This window comes from Melopsittacus undulatus, chromosome 11, assembly GCF_012275295.1.
Source record: "Melopsittacus undulatus isolate bMelUnd1 chromosome 11, bMelUnd1.mat.Z, whole genome shotgun sequence".
NCBI classification, from domain to species: domain Eukaryota; kingdom Metazoa; phylum Chordata; class Aves; order Psittaciformes; family Psittaculidae; genus Melopsittacus; species Melopsittacus undulatus.
In genome coordinates this window covers 10,559,765-10,574,261 of record NC_047537.1, presented here as the reverse complement: position 1 = coordinate 10,574,261, position 14,497 = coordinate 10,559,765, and the positions used below count along the sequence as shown (strand labels likewise).

General features: G+C 52.9%; 1 protein-coding gene across 5 annotated transcripts in view; it reads right to left on the bottom strand.

The window, feature by feature from the left end:
- GRIN1 (glutamate ionotropic receptor NMDA type subunit 1) overlaps positions 1 to 8,253 on the bottom strand; it is a 38,143-nt gene extending 29,890 nt beyond the window's left edge. For 4 of the 5 annotated variants that reach the window (XM_005141846.3, XM_005141847.3, XM_005141848.3 and 1 more), the window contains exons 1-2: positions 7,813 to 8,070; positions 4,929 to 5,063 (exon numbers count right to left, since the gene is read on the bottom strand). In XM_005141846.3, the coding sequence (XP_005141903.1) occupies positions 4,929 to 5,063; positions 7,813 to 8,070 (393 nt within the window). Of the gene's footprint in view, positions 1 to 4,928; positions 5,064 to 7,812 lie in introns of all 5 variants that reach the window. The other variant, XM_005141845.2, reaches the window with a different exon arrangement.
- Positions 8,254 to 14,497: the final 6,244 nt, after the last annotated feature.

Below are 14,497 nucleotides of genomic sequence, written 5' to 3'. Positions count from 1 at the left end.
TTTGAATAGATTATGTGTATGTGTATGTATGCACATGTGACAGCAAGGACTCTGTGTGTGCATATATGTGAGCACTTATATGCAGAAAGCATGGGTGAGCACTTGCCCATGCAGGGAATGCGCTTGGGTGCTTGAATAGCTGCATATGGCCATGCCATACCTTGGGCAGGGTGCACATGTGGCTGCCTATTGCTGGAGCTTGTGTGTGTGTAAAGGGAGTTTGCAGGCTGCAGGGTCACTAGGCAGTGTATGTGTGCCCACATAAAAACCATGAGTGAAAGGATTGCTATCTTCTTTACCTCTGTCTCCTAAGGGCTTATCACAGCTCGTGGTCCATGGCTGGTAATTTTTCCTACAGGCTTGAGAAAATAATGTGCTTTTGGTTTATTAACTATGGAAATCATCTGGTCAGTCCCCCTTAGAATCACAAAACCAGCCAGGTTGGAAAAGACCTTTAAGATCATCAAGTCCAACCTTTATCCCAGCACTACCAAGTCCACCACTAACCCATGGCACTGAGGGTCTTGGTTCTAGCAATGCACTTCAAAACTGCTGTCTGTGCAGCTCCAAGGAGATTGACAGAGATATCAATATATAAAATTCCAGATAATCCAGCAAAAGTCATCAGCTGGACTGGAGCACCTCCCATATGAAGACAGGCTGAGAAAGTTGGGGCTGTTCAGCCTGGAGAAGAGAAGGCTGCGTGGAGACCTCAGAGCAGCCTTCCAGTATCTGAAGGGGGCCTACAGGGATGCTGGTGAAGGACTATTCATTAGGGACTGTAGTGATAGGACAAGGGGTAATGGGTTCAAACTTTAACAGCAGAGGTTTAGGTTGGATATAAGGAAGAAATTCTTTACTGTTAGGGTGATGAGGTACTGGAATGGGTTGCCCAGGGAGGTTGTGAATGCTCCATCCCTGGCAGTGTTCAAGGCCAGGTTCGATTAAGCCTTGGGTGATATGAGTTAGTGTGAGGTTTCCCTGCCCATGGCAGGGGGGTTGGAACTGGATAATCTTAAGGTCCTTTCCAATCTTAACTATTCTATGATTCTATGAAGAAGAAGCTTTGGCCAGTGTCTCCATTGAAGGAGCCTGGGCTGCTCCATCCCCTGCTCTGTTCAGCCCATCTGCCAGCACACATGTGGCTGAGCCCCACCAGAAAGCAGCCAACCAACTGTATGATAGCTATGGACGTGGGAGGGAGATGAGGTAACTCTGCAATAGCTCAGACTGTGCTTGGAGGGATTTCAATGGGGGCAGATGTATGAGGGGTTCAGGCGTGATGTGTTGTGTGCACCTTTCCCTGCAGGCCATGGAGCAGAGGAGCAGTCAGCCTCTGGGGAATGGCTCCACATCACAGCAGCAGCCCTGTGGAATAGTGGGGCTGCTCTGTCCTCCTCCCAGCTGGAATCCTGAGAGCCTGTGAAGGGCTCTTCTCCACCGGGATGAGTGGGATCCAGCACAGGCTTCACAGCTCACAAAGCCCCTCATCTGCTCTGATGCCTGCAGGCCACCCCTGCCAATGGCTGTAAACCCATTTCCAAGGCAAACATCTCTGTGTTATGATAACCAGACTCTCCAATCACTTCCCCAGGTGCCAGTGAAATCCTGACCCTGAACTTAGTGGAAAGGAATTACTCTTCTCCCCCAGTTTAGTGGAGCTTCCCATGCTGACTAACACTGTTCTTGCTGAGTATTGGTGGCCAGTAAGACCAGTAATAACGAAAAATATCCCTCAGTGAGCAGTAACCTCTGGAAGGCATGGAGAGGTTATATGGAAACAAGGAACCAGAGCAAAAAGCCACCCCCAGGACCAGGCTGGAGAGAAAAAGATACAAACCTCATTTCAACTCCCAGGACTGGGTGCTGGACATTGAAATGGCTTTCCAAGTGTGGAATAACTAAACTCTATATTCTATCTATTTCAGCAACAGAGAAGGCCTGTTAGGAGCCATCGTTGGGCTGCCTCTGCCTCTCTGATGGGGGCTCAGTGCCACGGGGCATCAGCATGTCCCTTCATCCCCATCACATAGCTGTGGTACCACATGGTGGTGATGAAAAGCACCAGACCTCCTCTCGAGCTGTGCATTTCCCCACCAGCTTTTCTCTAACGCTTTCAGTATCATTTCATATTTCTCATATTGTCAAGATGTCCATGTCAACTCATTTTTTTTGGCTGAGATGCAAATGAGATATAAATACCCCCAATGACACATGGGGAACAGAAGCACTAAAGCAATAGTCCAGCCTGTCCATTCAAGGGCCCACCATTATTTGCCCAGAGAAGCTGTGGCTGCCCCATCCCTTGCAGTGTTCAAGGCCAGGTTGGACACAGGGCTTGGAGCAAGCTGCTCCAGTGGAAGGTGTCCCTGCCTGTGGAAGGGGTTGGAGCTGGATGAGCTTTAAGGTCCCTTCCAACACAAACCTGTCTGGGATTTTATAATGGTTATTTTTGCAATGCTCACCCCATGAAGGGCTCTCCATAGTGGTGGAACCACAGTGAGGGTATCACTGCTGCCTTTACCATGAGACTCCCCCTCTCCTGTCCTGCAGTTCCCTGCTCACCTCACTCAGAAGTGACCAGGATTTCAGAGACTCCCTTACTGTACAGGCAGGACTGTTCTGAACGATGTGAGGAAACAGGTAATGTTTTTTTAAGATGTAGGCACATAATGAGGCCAAACAGAGGCTGACAAGCCAGAGTGGCCAGTCTAATATCTGCAATACCATTTCTAGGACAAATAGTTCTTTGAATACTGGGTACAACTAAACTTGCTTCTCTCAGGTATCTGTTGAAAGACTGGCTACAGCTCATGGAGCACTGTGCTCGACTGGAGATGCTCTGAGAGCATCAGAAGGTACTGTGCAAACCTGTGTGTCCTGAGGCCCAGGCTCTTCCTCTACCTGGCAGCACAGCATTGGGAGGACCATAATTAACTCTGAGACTTCAACCCCCTGTGAAATTTAGCTAAAATTGGCTGATGTGTTCAAAACCAATCCGGGGCAAACACACAACGTGATTGTACAGACGTTTCCATAGAAACTAAACTGAAAGATATAATTTCCTGAATTAAAAAAAAAAAAGCTGATCAGTGGGAGCTGAAAAGGGAGCCAACTGAAGGTCCCTGCACTGCACCAGCCTGTCCTGCATGGGGTGTGCAGAGCCTGTCCCATGGCTTCAGCCCCTTTGCTCTGCTGCCTCTGCTCCACTTGCACCTTCACTGTCCCCTCCACCTCCCAACAGCCCACTTTTCAGCATCCTTCCTCCCCTACTCACCCAGTCCCTTTGCCCCATTTCCTGTCTCCTCTCCCTCTCTGCAGAGACCTCAAAGTCCTCAAGCCCCTGTCTGCCTTGGTGGTAAGGGGTTTAGTTATGAGGCCAGCCAGGCAGGAGAGCTCCAAAGGGTGAGACCTGCCTGGTGAATGCACAGCACAACATCCCCAAATACTCAATGAGGAGCAACACGCTGCCACTGCTGCAGGTCGTCACTGCTGCAGTGGGTCACTCCTCCAGCTCTGAAGTGAGCCAGTTTTGTGGCAAATGTATTTTAAATAGGAAAAGAAGGGCTGAAGGTGAGTCTGTCAGGGGAGCTCCCACCCCTCAGGTGAACACACAAATCCAGCACAAGGTCATGCTGTGGGAAAGGCTGCAGTTTGCTTCATAAGCACGGCCCTGCAGAGCTGACACTGGACTGTATAGGGTCCTCTCTCCCTGCTATCATATGTTCTGTGACAAGGTCCCTCTCAGTGACATTGCTATCAGACCTATCTCTTCCCCACAGCAGCATCAACCAAACTCCTCCTGCCATTTCTCACCTGCTGCCTGCCCTCTCCCTTCATCTGCCAGCTCCATTTCCATCCCTTTCCTTCCATCAGTGCCTGGTGGGATGCTGTCAGGGTATGCAGGTCCTCAGCCCTGCCAGCCATCATTGCTTTCACTGCATTGCTGCTGCCACGGTTTTATAGCATGGGAGATGCCAAGACCTGCTTCTGCTCCAGCCAAGCTGCTGCATCTCTGGGAGCCTCTGCCCCTCCCTCCTCAAATTTGACTTCATTCAGCATGTAGGCGGAGGGACTATTTTTGCACTGAACATTTGCATTTGTGAACAGTCACATTTTCCAAGCAAAGGCCTATTCATGCTTCAGAACAGGCCTGATCTCACCCACTGAGCTCATGCACCTGGACCAGCACCTCCACCGAGGCTGCAGTGGCACATGGACAGCCTGGCTCTGCTCAGCTCCTCCTGCTTCTATTGATCACAGAGTGATCACAGGATGGGTTGTGAGGTGAGTGCCTGGCTTGGAAGGTCTGGCCAGTGCAGCACCTCACTGCCCCAGCCCCTGCTCATGGCAGGACCTCATCCATCCTGACAACCTCCATGTTTCCACAGGTTTGAGGGGCTGGAATTCGAACATCTTTCTTGAGTGCCTATCAGACTGAATGTCATGTAAAGCCTCGGGATAACTTGTGAGTCAATTCTATCATCTCCCCTACCATTGTCACAGAAACCCAGAAAAATTAACACAACCAAACAGCCTTCATGCCCCAGAGAGCTCCTGCCTGATGTACAGGCTCCACCAGGACCCTTCTGCAATCCCCCCTTTCACTGGGGAGCACCCAGGACCCCCGGCTGTCCCTGCAGAGCAGGAGCTGGTTCATGCATCTGCTGTGGCTGGCGAGCAGTGAACCCTGGCAGAGCACTGCTGCAGGAATCATCCAGCACTATGTAGGTCAGCACTGCCAGCTGTGAAGAAATGGTGGAGCAGGGAACGCGGGAGGAAGGGAGGGAACTGGAGGTTTAACTGGAGAGAAGGGATGGACAGAGACATAGAATATGCATAGTGTAGGCATCATTAACCCTCTTGATGGGCACTCTTGGTTTACATCACACGTATGAGGTACTAGACTAGAAACATGCATCAGTTACCTTATCAGAATATATAGACATGCGTGTTGTCAGACCAATGACAGGGATCCTGTAGAAGCCAGCTGTGTATGATACGGGTGTTGGTGTTAGGTGATCGTTGGGAGCAGGAGGGTGACTAACTAATATTGCATAGACCTGCAGGACAGGATACATGACACAAACATTATTTCACAGGAGCACATTGGCCATCAAGTGTGATTTTTATTCTTATTTTTCCCTTTTCTTCTATGCAGCATTAAACAGCCCCATGTTAACACGATAATGGAATTCAAATGATCAGGAACAGTGAAGTCAGGAAGGATCGGGGAGCAAGGGGTGCTGTGTCATGGGCTGTGGAGGTGACAGGTCTGCTCAGGCTTCTATCTTAATGGAAATGCCACTCTGCTTGCTAAACTAATAACTTCCCTGGATTACAGATTAAAGGGAAACATTTCCCTTACAGTCACACTGTGTAATGAGATTTCTTTAACCACACATTTAATACTCGGTTGTAATTCCCCTCTGAGGACTATTACAAACAAAGTGGTCAGCTGGGACTGGGAGCAGGAGCCGGCGGAGCCATGGAGCAGAGCAGCCATCTGGCCCTTGGCACAAGGAGACAGGAGGAAGCTGGGGAGGGGGCAGGAGCCGGGATCTGCCCTTGGCACACTGCATGATGGGATCTGGGTTTTACCCAAACGGGAGAGGAGGATCTGGGCAAGATCCCACTGTTGTTACAGGACTGGGTTTTTGGTCCCTAGCAGGATCCTATTTTGTGTCAAATGGAGAGGAAGGAGCTGGGTAACCCCCAGGGGATCCTTTGTTACACTGATGCCCTTTTGAAGCACAAGGAATGTCCCCAGCTGGTGACAGGTCTCCAGCTAGGGTGAATCAGTGCAAGGACTTTGATGTCTGGAAGAAATAACACTCCTTCCTCCTCCAAGCATCTGCCCGAGCTGCAGGATATGCTCTGTGCCCAGGCTGGAGGGATGGCTTGCAGGGACAGACTGGGGCAGGGGACTTAGGGACAGGGTGGGAAGGGGAAGACTCTGCCTGGTGTTGGGTAGGAACAAGCTCAGGGCACAGCAGTGGGTGACAGAAGCCATTTTGCCTGTGCAGGCTCCAGCCCCATCTCTGCCTCACAGCTCCTGCTTGGACACAGCACCAGTGGGTGAGGGTGGCTGAAAGAAGCCCTTGGGTTTGGGACAGAGTGCCCATCCCCAGAACCCTGACCCCCAGCACCCACAGATCCCTCTGTGCCCTACATTAGCTGCCTCCCCCATCCACTGCTCATGCAGGGATGTGCCAGCACTTGTAACCCTGCACCAGCCTGGGCTCCATGAGGTTTGCCAGGGATTAGTGGGGGCATGGACACAGGCACCCATCAGCCTGGTGGCTTCAATGGGACCTCGGCTCACCGAGAGGCTGGACTGAACCCTCTGCCTCCCCCCTGCTCCCCACTGGGCAGTGGGTATCTCTTTACAGCCTGCACTGCGCATCCTGCCTGGCTCTGCCACCATCCCCAGGGACATCTCCAGCCATCCTCCATCCCCACATTGGGAAGCTGAGCTGTGAACATGCCCCTCCGGCTCTGTTCCCCTCCGTGGCTGTACATGCCTGGGTGCATACCTGTATTCATATGTGGATTTTGGTGTGCATGTGTCTCGGAGGCATGGGTTTTCATACAATCTGTGTGTGTGTTTGTACCATTGTAATGGATCCGTGCACACCTTTTGCATGTGCATAGGAGTGTTTGATGTTTGTGTGGAGATTGTATCTGCCTGTTTGTCCACCCGATGGTCCCGGGTGGGGGGAATGGGGCTGGTTGGCTGGGCTCACACAGGGAGGATAGAGGGGCCAGGCCATAGGGCACCCAGAGGACACAGAGGACCCAGCACCACTGCAGGTTCGGATTGCTCCCTTGTGTGTGCTGAGCATGACCCATGCAGGCAGGAAGAAGGACCGTGCTGTGCTTGTGTGTGCAGGCATGCAGGTGCAGCATGCACCATGTGTGTGCCCACAGCTCCCTGTGTGTGTGTGCATGCTGTGTCTGTGTGCCTGTGTCTCATGTGTGTGTGACAGTGGGTGTACTGGTGTGCCAAATTCATGCTTTGTGTGGTGCTGTGTGTGATGGCGGTGTGCAGCCATGATGCACAGTCATTTGAGTGTGTGTCCTGGGGATGTGTGCACATATATGTGTGTGTACACAGTGGAGTGTGTTTGTGTGTCTCTGTGCGTGTACCTGGTGCACCGTGTGCTCATGTTTGCACATGGACGCATGTCTGCATGTGGCATAGCGTGTGTGCACCAGTGTGTTTGCACACTGGTATGAGTGTAGACGCACAATGCATGTGTGCATGTGGCATGTGCATGTACATGCAGAGCAGTCCACGGCCATGCTGACAGTGACATTTATGTGTGTGCACTTGTGGAGGTCCCCATGCCCACAGCCTGTGGGTGCTCATGTGTACATGAGCACATACACAGGCACATACAGACTGCGTCTGCGGTTCATGCGTGCATGCATGTTGCTTTCTGCATGCGTGCTCTGGGTGCAAGAGCCTGTGTGCACCCCGGGGTGTGTGTAAGTGTCCATGTGTGCTCCGAGGAGGCATGTTTGAGCCTATGTGTGCCTGGAGTGTGTATGTAAGTGCTCCTGTGCCCCCCGGGGTGTGTGCGGGTGCCTTTGCGGGAGGTGCAGCCCTGCCGCGCTTACATAAAGGCTGCAATGCGGGCAGCGGCACCCCGGGGCAGGACCCCGCTTACCGCGGCTGTGCCCGCCCGGAGCCAAGGGGAGTAACCCGGGGGGCAGGGGGGAACCGGGGTCGCTTCGGCTCCGGGGATGGGGCGGGGGTACCCGGCGGCGGCAGCGGTGATGGAGGGGGGAGTCGCCGTCCCGGGGTACCTGGCTGGAGATGAGGTCCTCGCAGACGGAAAGGGCCATCTGGATGGCGTTGGGCTTGTGCGTGACCGAGGTGGCGTTGAGCTGGAGCTTCCATGTGCCATGCCGCTTGTTGGCCTGGTTCACTGCCTCGCGGAAGATCTGTTCGTGCTTCTTGGTGCTCAGCACCGCGCCGATGTTGACGATCTTGGGGTCGCAGCCTGCGCGGGCGAAGGAGGACGAGAAGAGCAGGGCGAGCAGCAGCAGCCGCATGGTGCTCATCCACGGCCGGCCCGGACCGACCGGGCCCCCCTGGCCAGCGCCCCCCGGCTCAGGTGCCTCCCGTCCGGCTCAGCGCGGCCGCGGGGCCCGGCCCGGCCCGGCCCGGCTCGGCGCGGCTCCGCCGGGCGCTCTCCGTGGTGCTGAACCGCCCGCGCTCTGCGCCCGCCCCGCCCCGCCCGCCCCCGGCCCCTCTGCCGCAGCGCCCGCCCCGGCCCCGGCGGAGACGGGAGGAACATGGGACCTCCCCCGCTCCCATCACCCCCCCCATCACCACCACCCCCCCACCCCACCACACATCAACCCCCATCACCATCAACCCCCCCTCCATCACTATCCCTCCTCATCAACCCCCACCACCCCCCGTCACCACCACCTTCCCCACACCATCGGCCTTCCCTCACTATCACCAACCCTTCCCCACCGGCCCCCCATCACCACCCCCACCACACCACCAGCCCCCAGCACCATCAACCACCATGCCCTCTACCCCATTTTACCCCCCCTCAACTCCCACCACCTCCCCCCTCCCACCTTCCCACCACTACTACCCCCCTCACCACCCCCTAACCCCGGTGCTGAGGCAGAACCTCCTGGAACACACTGACTGATCCATGGGGTCCCGCTGACCAGTGTTGAGGGACACACAGGATTTGGCTCCCACCCAGAAAGGGGTTCAGGGTGAAGGGGGGCAGAGCTTGCCTGGCACTGAGCCTCCACTTGTAATGTCATGTGCTCTGTCCTTCCCACCCTCACTGCCCATTCCCAGGATGAGTGCCCCTCTTGCCTTGGGAGGCATAATCACGCTGGACACAGAGACACCAGAGATAATGACACTGGACTGGGATAGCACAGGGTCTTCAGGATTTGTCCTCCAGAGCAAATAGTCCCAGTTGTGCAGAATCTCTAAACAACCTGGCCTGACATGGGAGCCAGAGCTGCTTGCAGTATGAATGCTGCTGGGGTCTGTGTTCTCTCAAAGTGCTGGAGAAACCCCCCTTGGCCAACACAACCCTTGGGCAGAGATGTTAAGAAGATGCTCAGGCTGGTTCCTTGGCTTCACTTTGTCCCTCCACAAAGAGCCACTTCTCCTGCAGACATTAGCTCAGAGGGCAACCAGCCATTTTCCTCCACTACATTCACAAGGTAACTCCTCGATATGACCCTAAGATTTGTTTGCTGAGGACATTTCTTGGGTTTCTCTTTATCGACCTGCTCTTGGCTTACCATTATCCACCCCAAAGGGAATGGAGGCACGACAGCTAGTGGCCAACATCTGGAGGACAGTCCTGCTCCATGGCTGAATGGGGTTGAGTTCTACTCCTGTATCATGTCCCTCCCATTCCACGGCCAGAGGGGAGATGCAGCCAGAACCCACTGCCCCCCAGATCCAAACAAAGGGACCCGAGGGCTCTCAGTTAGCACAGGATGTGGCTTTGACACTGTGGGACCAGTGCCACCAGCAAGCACATGAGGACAGCGAGCTGAGCGCTGCAGGGGAAGCATCCCAGAGGTATTTTCACACCAGCCATTTCTGGGGTGCTGCCGCTGCCAACGTGAGCTGAAGCAGAATTATCCCCCCCTCGCAACACAAATTTTCTCCCTGGCACCGCTGAAGTGAGGTTGCCATGGAAACCACTTCGCCTGTGTCCCACGTTGCCCACATGCACTTGGAAGAAGCTGCAGAAGCAAAATGGCTGTTGTGCAGTGCTGCAGGGACTCACCATGTGAGGGCTTCTGCTCTGCACAGCACCCTTCCAGCTCCTGGATCCCTCAAGGATGGGAAGCAAAATGGCCCCACCTCACCTTAACTCTTGCAGTGCTCTTCCTGGAGCTCTGCACCCATTGCCCTGTGCTCTCAGCACAGATTTCCAGTATGCTTCACCCTTCACAGGGTCATTGTGTCACTCCTACTCCCCCATGCATGGAAGTGAGGGCCTTGCTGTGCTCATGTGGTGTAGTCCTGTCCATCCTGAGGGGCCCAGATGCTGCCTTGGAAGAAAAAAGGGTGCACATCAAAGAGAGCTGCATTCATACCCTTAGACTGCACATACTCAACTTCATCCCCTCCTCCGCCTCCCAGCTGCATTTGCAGTAGGTTGTTTGGGGAGAAATTGTTTTGGAGTTGGATAACAAATGCAAGACCTGCCCACAGCAGTGGACTTAGCAGAGAAGATGAAGGGAAGAGGCAGGCTTTGAGATACGTTTTTGCTTGCTCATGTCACAGCAGAAAAGGTCTTCCCTCCTGTTTAGCTGCAGTTCCCTGTAGGAAGAGTAAGGAATGCAGTTTGGCATTGGTTTGACACAAGAATTTAACACAGTTGCCTGTTAATTAGCATGTCCCTAGTGTGATGCTGTTCTTTAGGTCTGGTACTTCTTAGATGCAAGGGAGTTGGACAATAGAATGAGACTGATGTCTGTGTGCAGTCCTGCTGCCTGTAATTCCTCCCATGATCAGAGTAAGTCAGTGTAAACCCCAGAGAGTTGAGGGAAGCAGCACTGAACCCAGCTGGAATTTCACCTGTCTTGAGGTAAGGCAGGAGTCCCATAGTTGGAAAGGATAATATGGAATTTCACAAAAGAGGAAATCAAGCACTGGGGATTTGCAATTTGTGCCAGTCATCATGGAGCTGCCAAACAAACTAAATTCTTCTTCTGAGAAAGTTCATCAGATCCCAAGTCGCAAGGGACCTTAAACATTATCTCGTTCAGCCTTTCTAGGTCAAGCATGACCTAGTCTAGATGTCCCAGCACTGTGTTCAGTGTTAGGGAATTCACCACTTCCATGGGGGGATTATTACAATGGCTGGTTGCTCTCACTGGGAAAAATTCTCCTCTTGCATCTGATTGGAATCTCCCCAGAAGTACCTTGCACCCATCACGCCTTGTCTTTTCCATGTTGTGAAAAGGGAGTCTCCATCTTCTTTGTAGCCACCTTTTAAATACTGGAACATGGTGATAAGGTCTCCCCCAAGCCATAATTTTATGAATTAAAATTCATAAAATGAAATTTATTTAATTTAATTTATAAATAATGAGAACAAATCAGAGAATCTCAGACTGGTTTGTGTTGGAAGGGACCTTAAAGCTCATCCTGCTCCAACCCCTGTCACAGGCAGGGACCCCTTCCACTGGAGCAGCTTGCTCCAAGCCCCTGTGTCCAACCTGGCCTTGAATACTGCCAGGGATGGGGCAGCCACAGCTTCTCTGGGCACCCTGTGCCAGCGCCTCAGCACCCTCACAGGGAACAGCTTCTGCCTAAGAGCTCATCTCAGTCTCCCCTGTTCTGTCAGGTTCAAGCCATTCCCCTTGGCCTGTCCCTACAGGCCTTGGCCCAAGCCCCTCTCCAGGTTTCTTGTTGGCACCTTTATTTATTCTTCTTTCACATCTTCCTTCCATTTGTTTCATAGACAGAGTGCTGAAACATACTTTTAGACAGCCTGTACAGAGCCGTGTAAGGAAAAGTGAGTGTTGATTTTGGCCTTAGGACAGACCTGTGGATGCAGTGGAATCATTAACTGGAAAACTGGTCTTTAATATTGACCAAGGGTTCAGAGACCACAAATTTCAACACAACAAAGAGGCTGTGCTTCCTTTGAGGTGCCCCTGAGGGGTCAGAGCAACAGCTGGCAGTGGCTTGTGCCTCTGTGTGAAGCACTGGGGAATTCCAGATGGGAAAGCTGCCCACAGAGCTGGGATCACATCCTTTACAGAGAGGCTGAAAAAGCTGAGAAAAGGTCTCCTGGGAGCCTTTGTAAAAAACCTCCTCATAGGCTGCTGCAGAAAAGACGAGGGTGGATGAAGTTGGAGCCTACCAGGAGTGATGGTGGAGCCCTGAAAAAGCTGTTTCCACAGTCACTCCCTCAGTTCAAACAGGCTCCAGCACTGCTGGAGTAGGCAGGGTGGTGAATTTGGAAGGCAACCCTCCCCACCTCTCACCATCCCCATGCCACGGCTTGAGCCTCCAGCCCAGTTTCATCACATCTCCTGTTCCTCTTGTTCAAATAACTGGCTGCCTCCTGGGGACCCCTATGTCCTGGGTCCCTCTTCAGGAGGAGGAAACCTGCCCTTGGATGCAGGATGGCCTGGAACAGGTACAGAGAGCAGCACTAAACCCCAGCCTGAGGTTGAGGCAGGCAGTGGGTGACAGACAGCAGGCAGGGACAGGGACGATGGACAAGGATCCCTCACCACTGGTGACTGATGCAGTGTGGTCCCAACCATCAGCCCACTCTGGGATGTGATTTGTGTGAGCAGCTGGAACGCAGCAGGAGGATGTCCTTGTCATGGTGTCAGCCATCCAGACTGACAGGACATGGCTGGTGTCTGCAGAAAGGAAGGTACCCAAAGGCATTATTTTTGTGGTGGGGAAATGCAGGGAGCAATAGGAGGTCAAGGTGAAAGTGTCTGAGCAGCTGCAGTGCCTGATCTCTTGCTGTTGTATGTTCTGGCCCTGTCTCCACCTCTTTTCCAGATGACATCCAGCACTGACTGCACTCTTTAAGCTGGTTTTGTGCTCTCCCTCAATGCTTTCCAGCTGAAAGGAGCTCAGCCCAACCTACTTGGCAATTCAGATGTGGCTGGTGGAGCCACGAAGCAGCACATCTCACTGCTCCAGCACTGCTGCACACAGAGCTGCCCTGTTAGGGACATCTGTGTTATCTTTACTCAGCTTTTCCCACAGTGCACAAGATTTGTGCCTCCAAAAGCATTTGCCACCCTCCCAAGCACAGTGTGTGTCACCTCTGGAGTCACAGAAAGAAGCTACAGCAGCATCCAAAGCTGAATGATGAGGACTGAAGTATCTCTCCCCCTCCACTGTCAGGTAACTGCATCACTGCATCCCCCATGTGCAGGAGCATTCCCACTATCCACCAGCACTTTGCCTATATCCAAGGCAGCTGGACATTCACAGGGCTGGGGGAAGTTAAAACAAGACACAAGCAGTTAGTCTGGCTTTTGGATACCGAGAGGTGCCTGAGCAGGCAAGGAGGCATTCAGGTGACTGGTAAGAGGATGGGATATGGGACATCAATGGCTAGGGGGAAAGATGGTAAGAAACATAAAACCATCTTCTATGAAACCAGAAGCAGCTGAATGCACAGAAACACACAGTCAGATGTGCAGTAGTCATGGGTAGGAATTTCCACTGGAACAATTTTCTAAGGAAAAACCAGCATTCATGTATTTGAAAAGCTCTGTAGGGAAAAATTAATTTTGACAAAATTCCAATTTTCTGCTGGAAAACCAGCCAAGAGGTGGCTGAGCTTCAGCTGCCTGCACATTGTATCCCAGGAGATGGGATAACTTGTCCTCAGAGACCTCCAGCCCCCTGGGACTCCTGCACAGCAGGGGCTGGAAAGAAGCTCAGAAAGACTGGCCCCTGCTTGGGAGTTTCCTGCACATCTTCACCTTGGAGGACACTGGAACCTGGGCCCAAGTAACCTGGTGGTGCAGTCACCAGTGCAGAGTGGCTGGAGATGGAGCACTTTGAAGAGAGTAGAGCTGACATCCAGGGCAGCCCCACTCGTTACCAGATGTGGTGGTTGGTGAAATTTGAACAGGCTGGAGGTGTGCTGGAGGGGACAAACTCCCTGGGAGAGAGGCATACAAGCTTCTCCCAGTGGCTGTCTCCCTAGTCCAGAGTCCATGACAGACTTCAGTGTTAGGCAGAGGTGCTCCCTTGTTGCACCCTACCAAGTGGAGAGTGAGACTTCTGGGCACATCCAATCTCCTTGAGTTGGTATGAAGGTGAAAAGCAGGAAGGAAAAAGGTGTCTTGAGCTTGTAACCCTTCCAGAGATGGGTGTCCTCAAATCCAGGACATTGTCTTCACAATGATGGGTGCAGAAATGTGCAGAAGTCCTCATCCCTGAAACCTGCCTTTGAGAGGAGGCAACAAACCCCTCCTTGGCTTTGTGTGCCTGCCCAAGCCTCCTGCCCCCTTCCAGGAGCCCACAACAGTGCTCAGAGCTCCCCTCACATCCTGGGGCCCAGCTCTGAGCTTCCCCAAGCCAGACATGATCTGCCTGTGAAGGCTGCCCCGGACACTTCAGTTCTCAGCACTTCATTCTGTTGATGGGAAGTATTCATGCCTTTGTGAGTGTTTAACTAGCTTCAGGGGCTTCCCAGCCCATGCAGCTCCCATGTGAATGCTTCCAGCTTTGGGAAAACAGAAAAATTAGAGGGCTGCTTTCCAGCTTGCCAGATGTGGCTTTCAAATCAAATGGCTTCAGGTGGAGCTTTGGAGGATGCTGAAGAAGCCAAAGCCAGAGCTGGCCCAGTTTTGTCAATGCAGCGTGTAGGGGCAGGAGCTGAGTGGCACCAGAGCTTCTGCTGCATTTGATGTACTTCACCCCAGGAGCCAGCTGGCAGGTTGGAGCATGGAGCTGGGTGTGCTCCAGCCTCACCAGAACAGATAATTGGTGGTT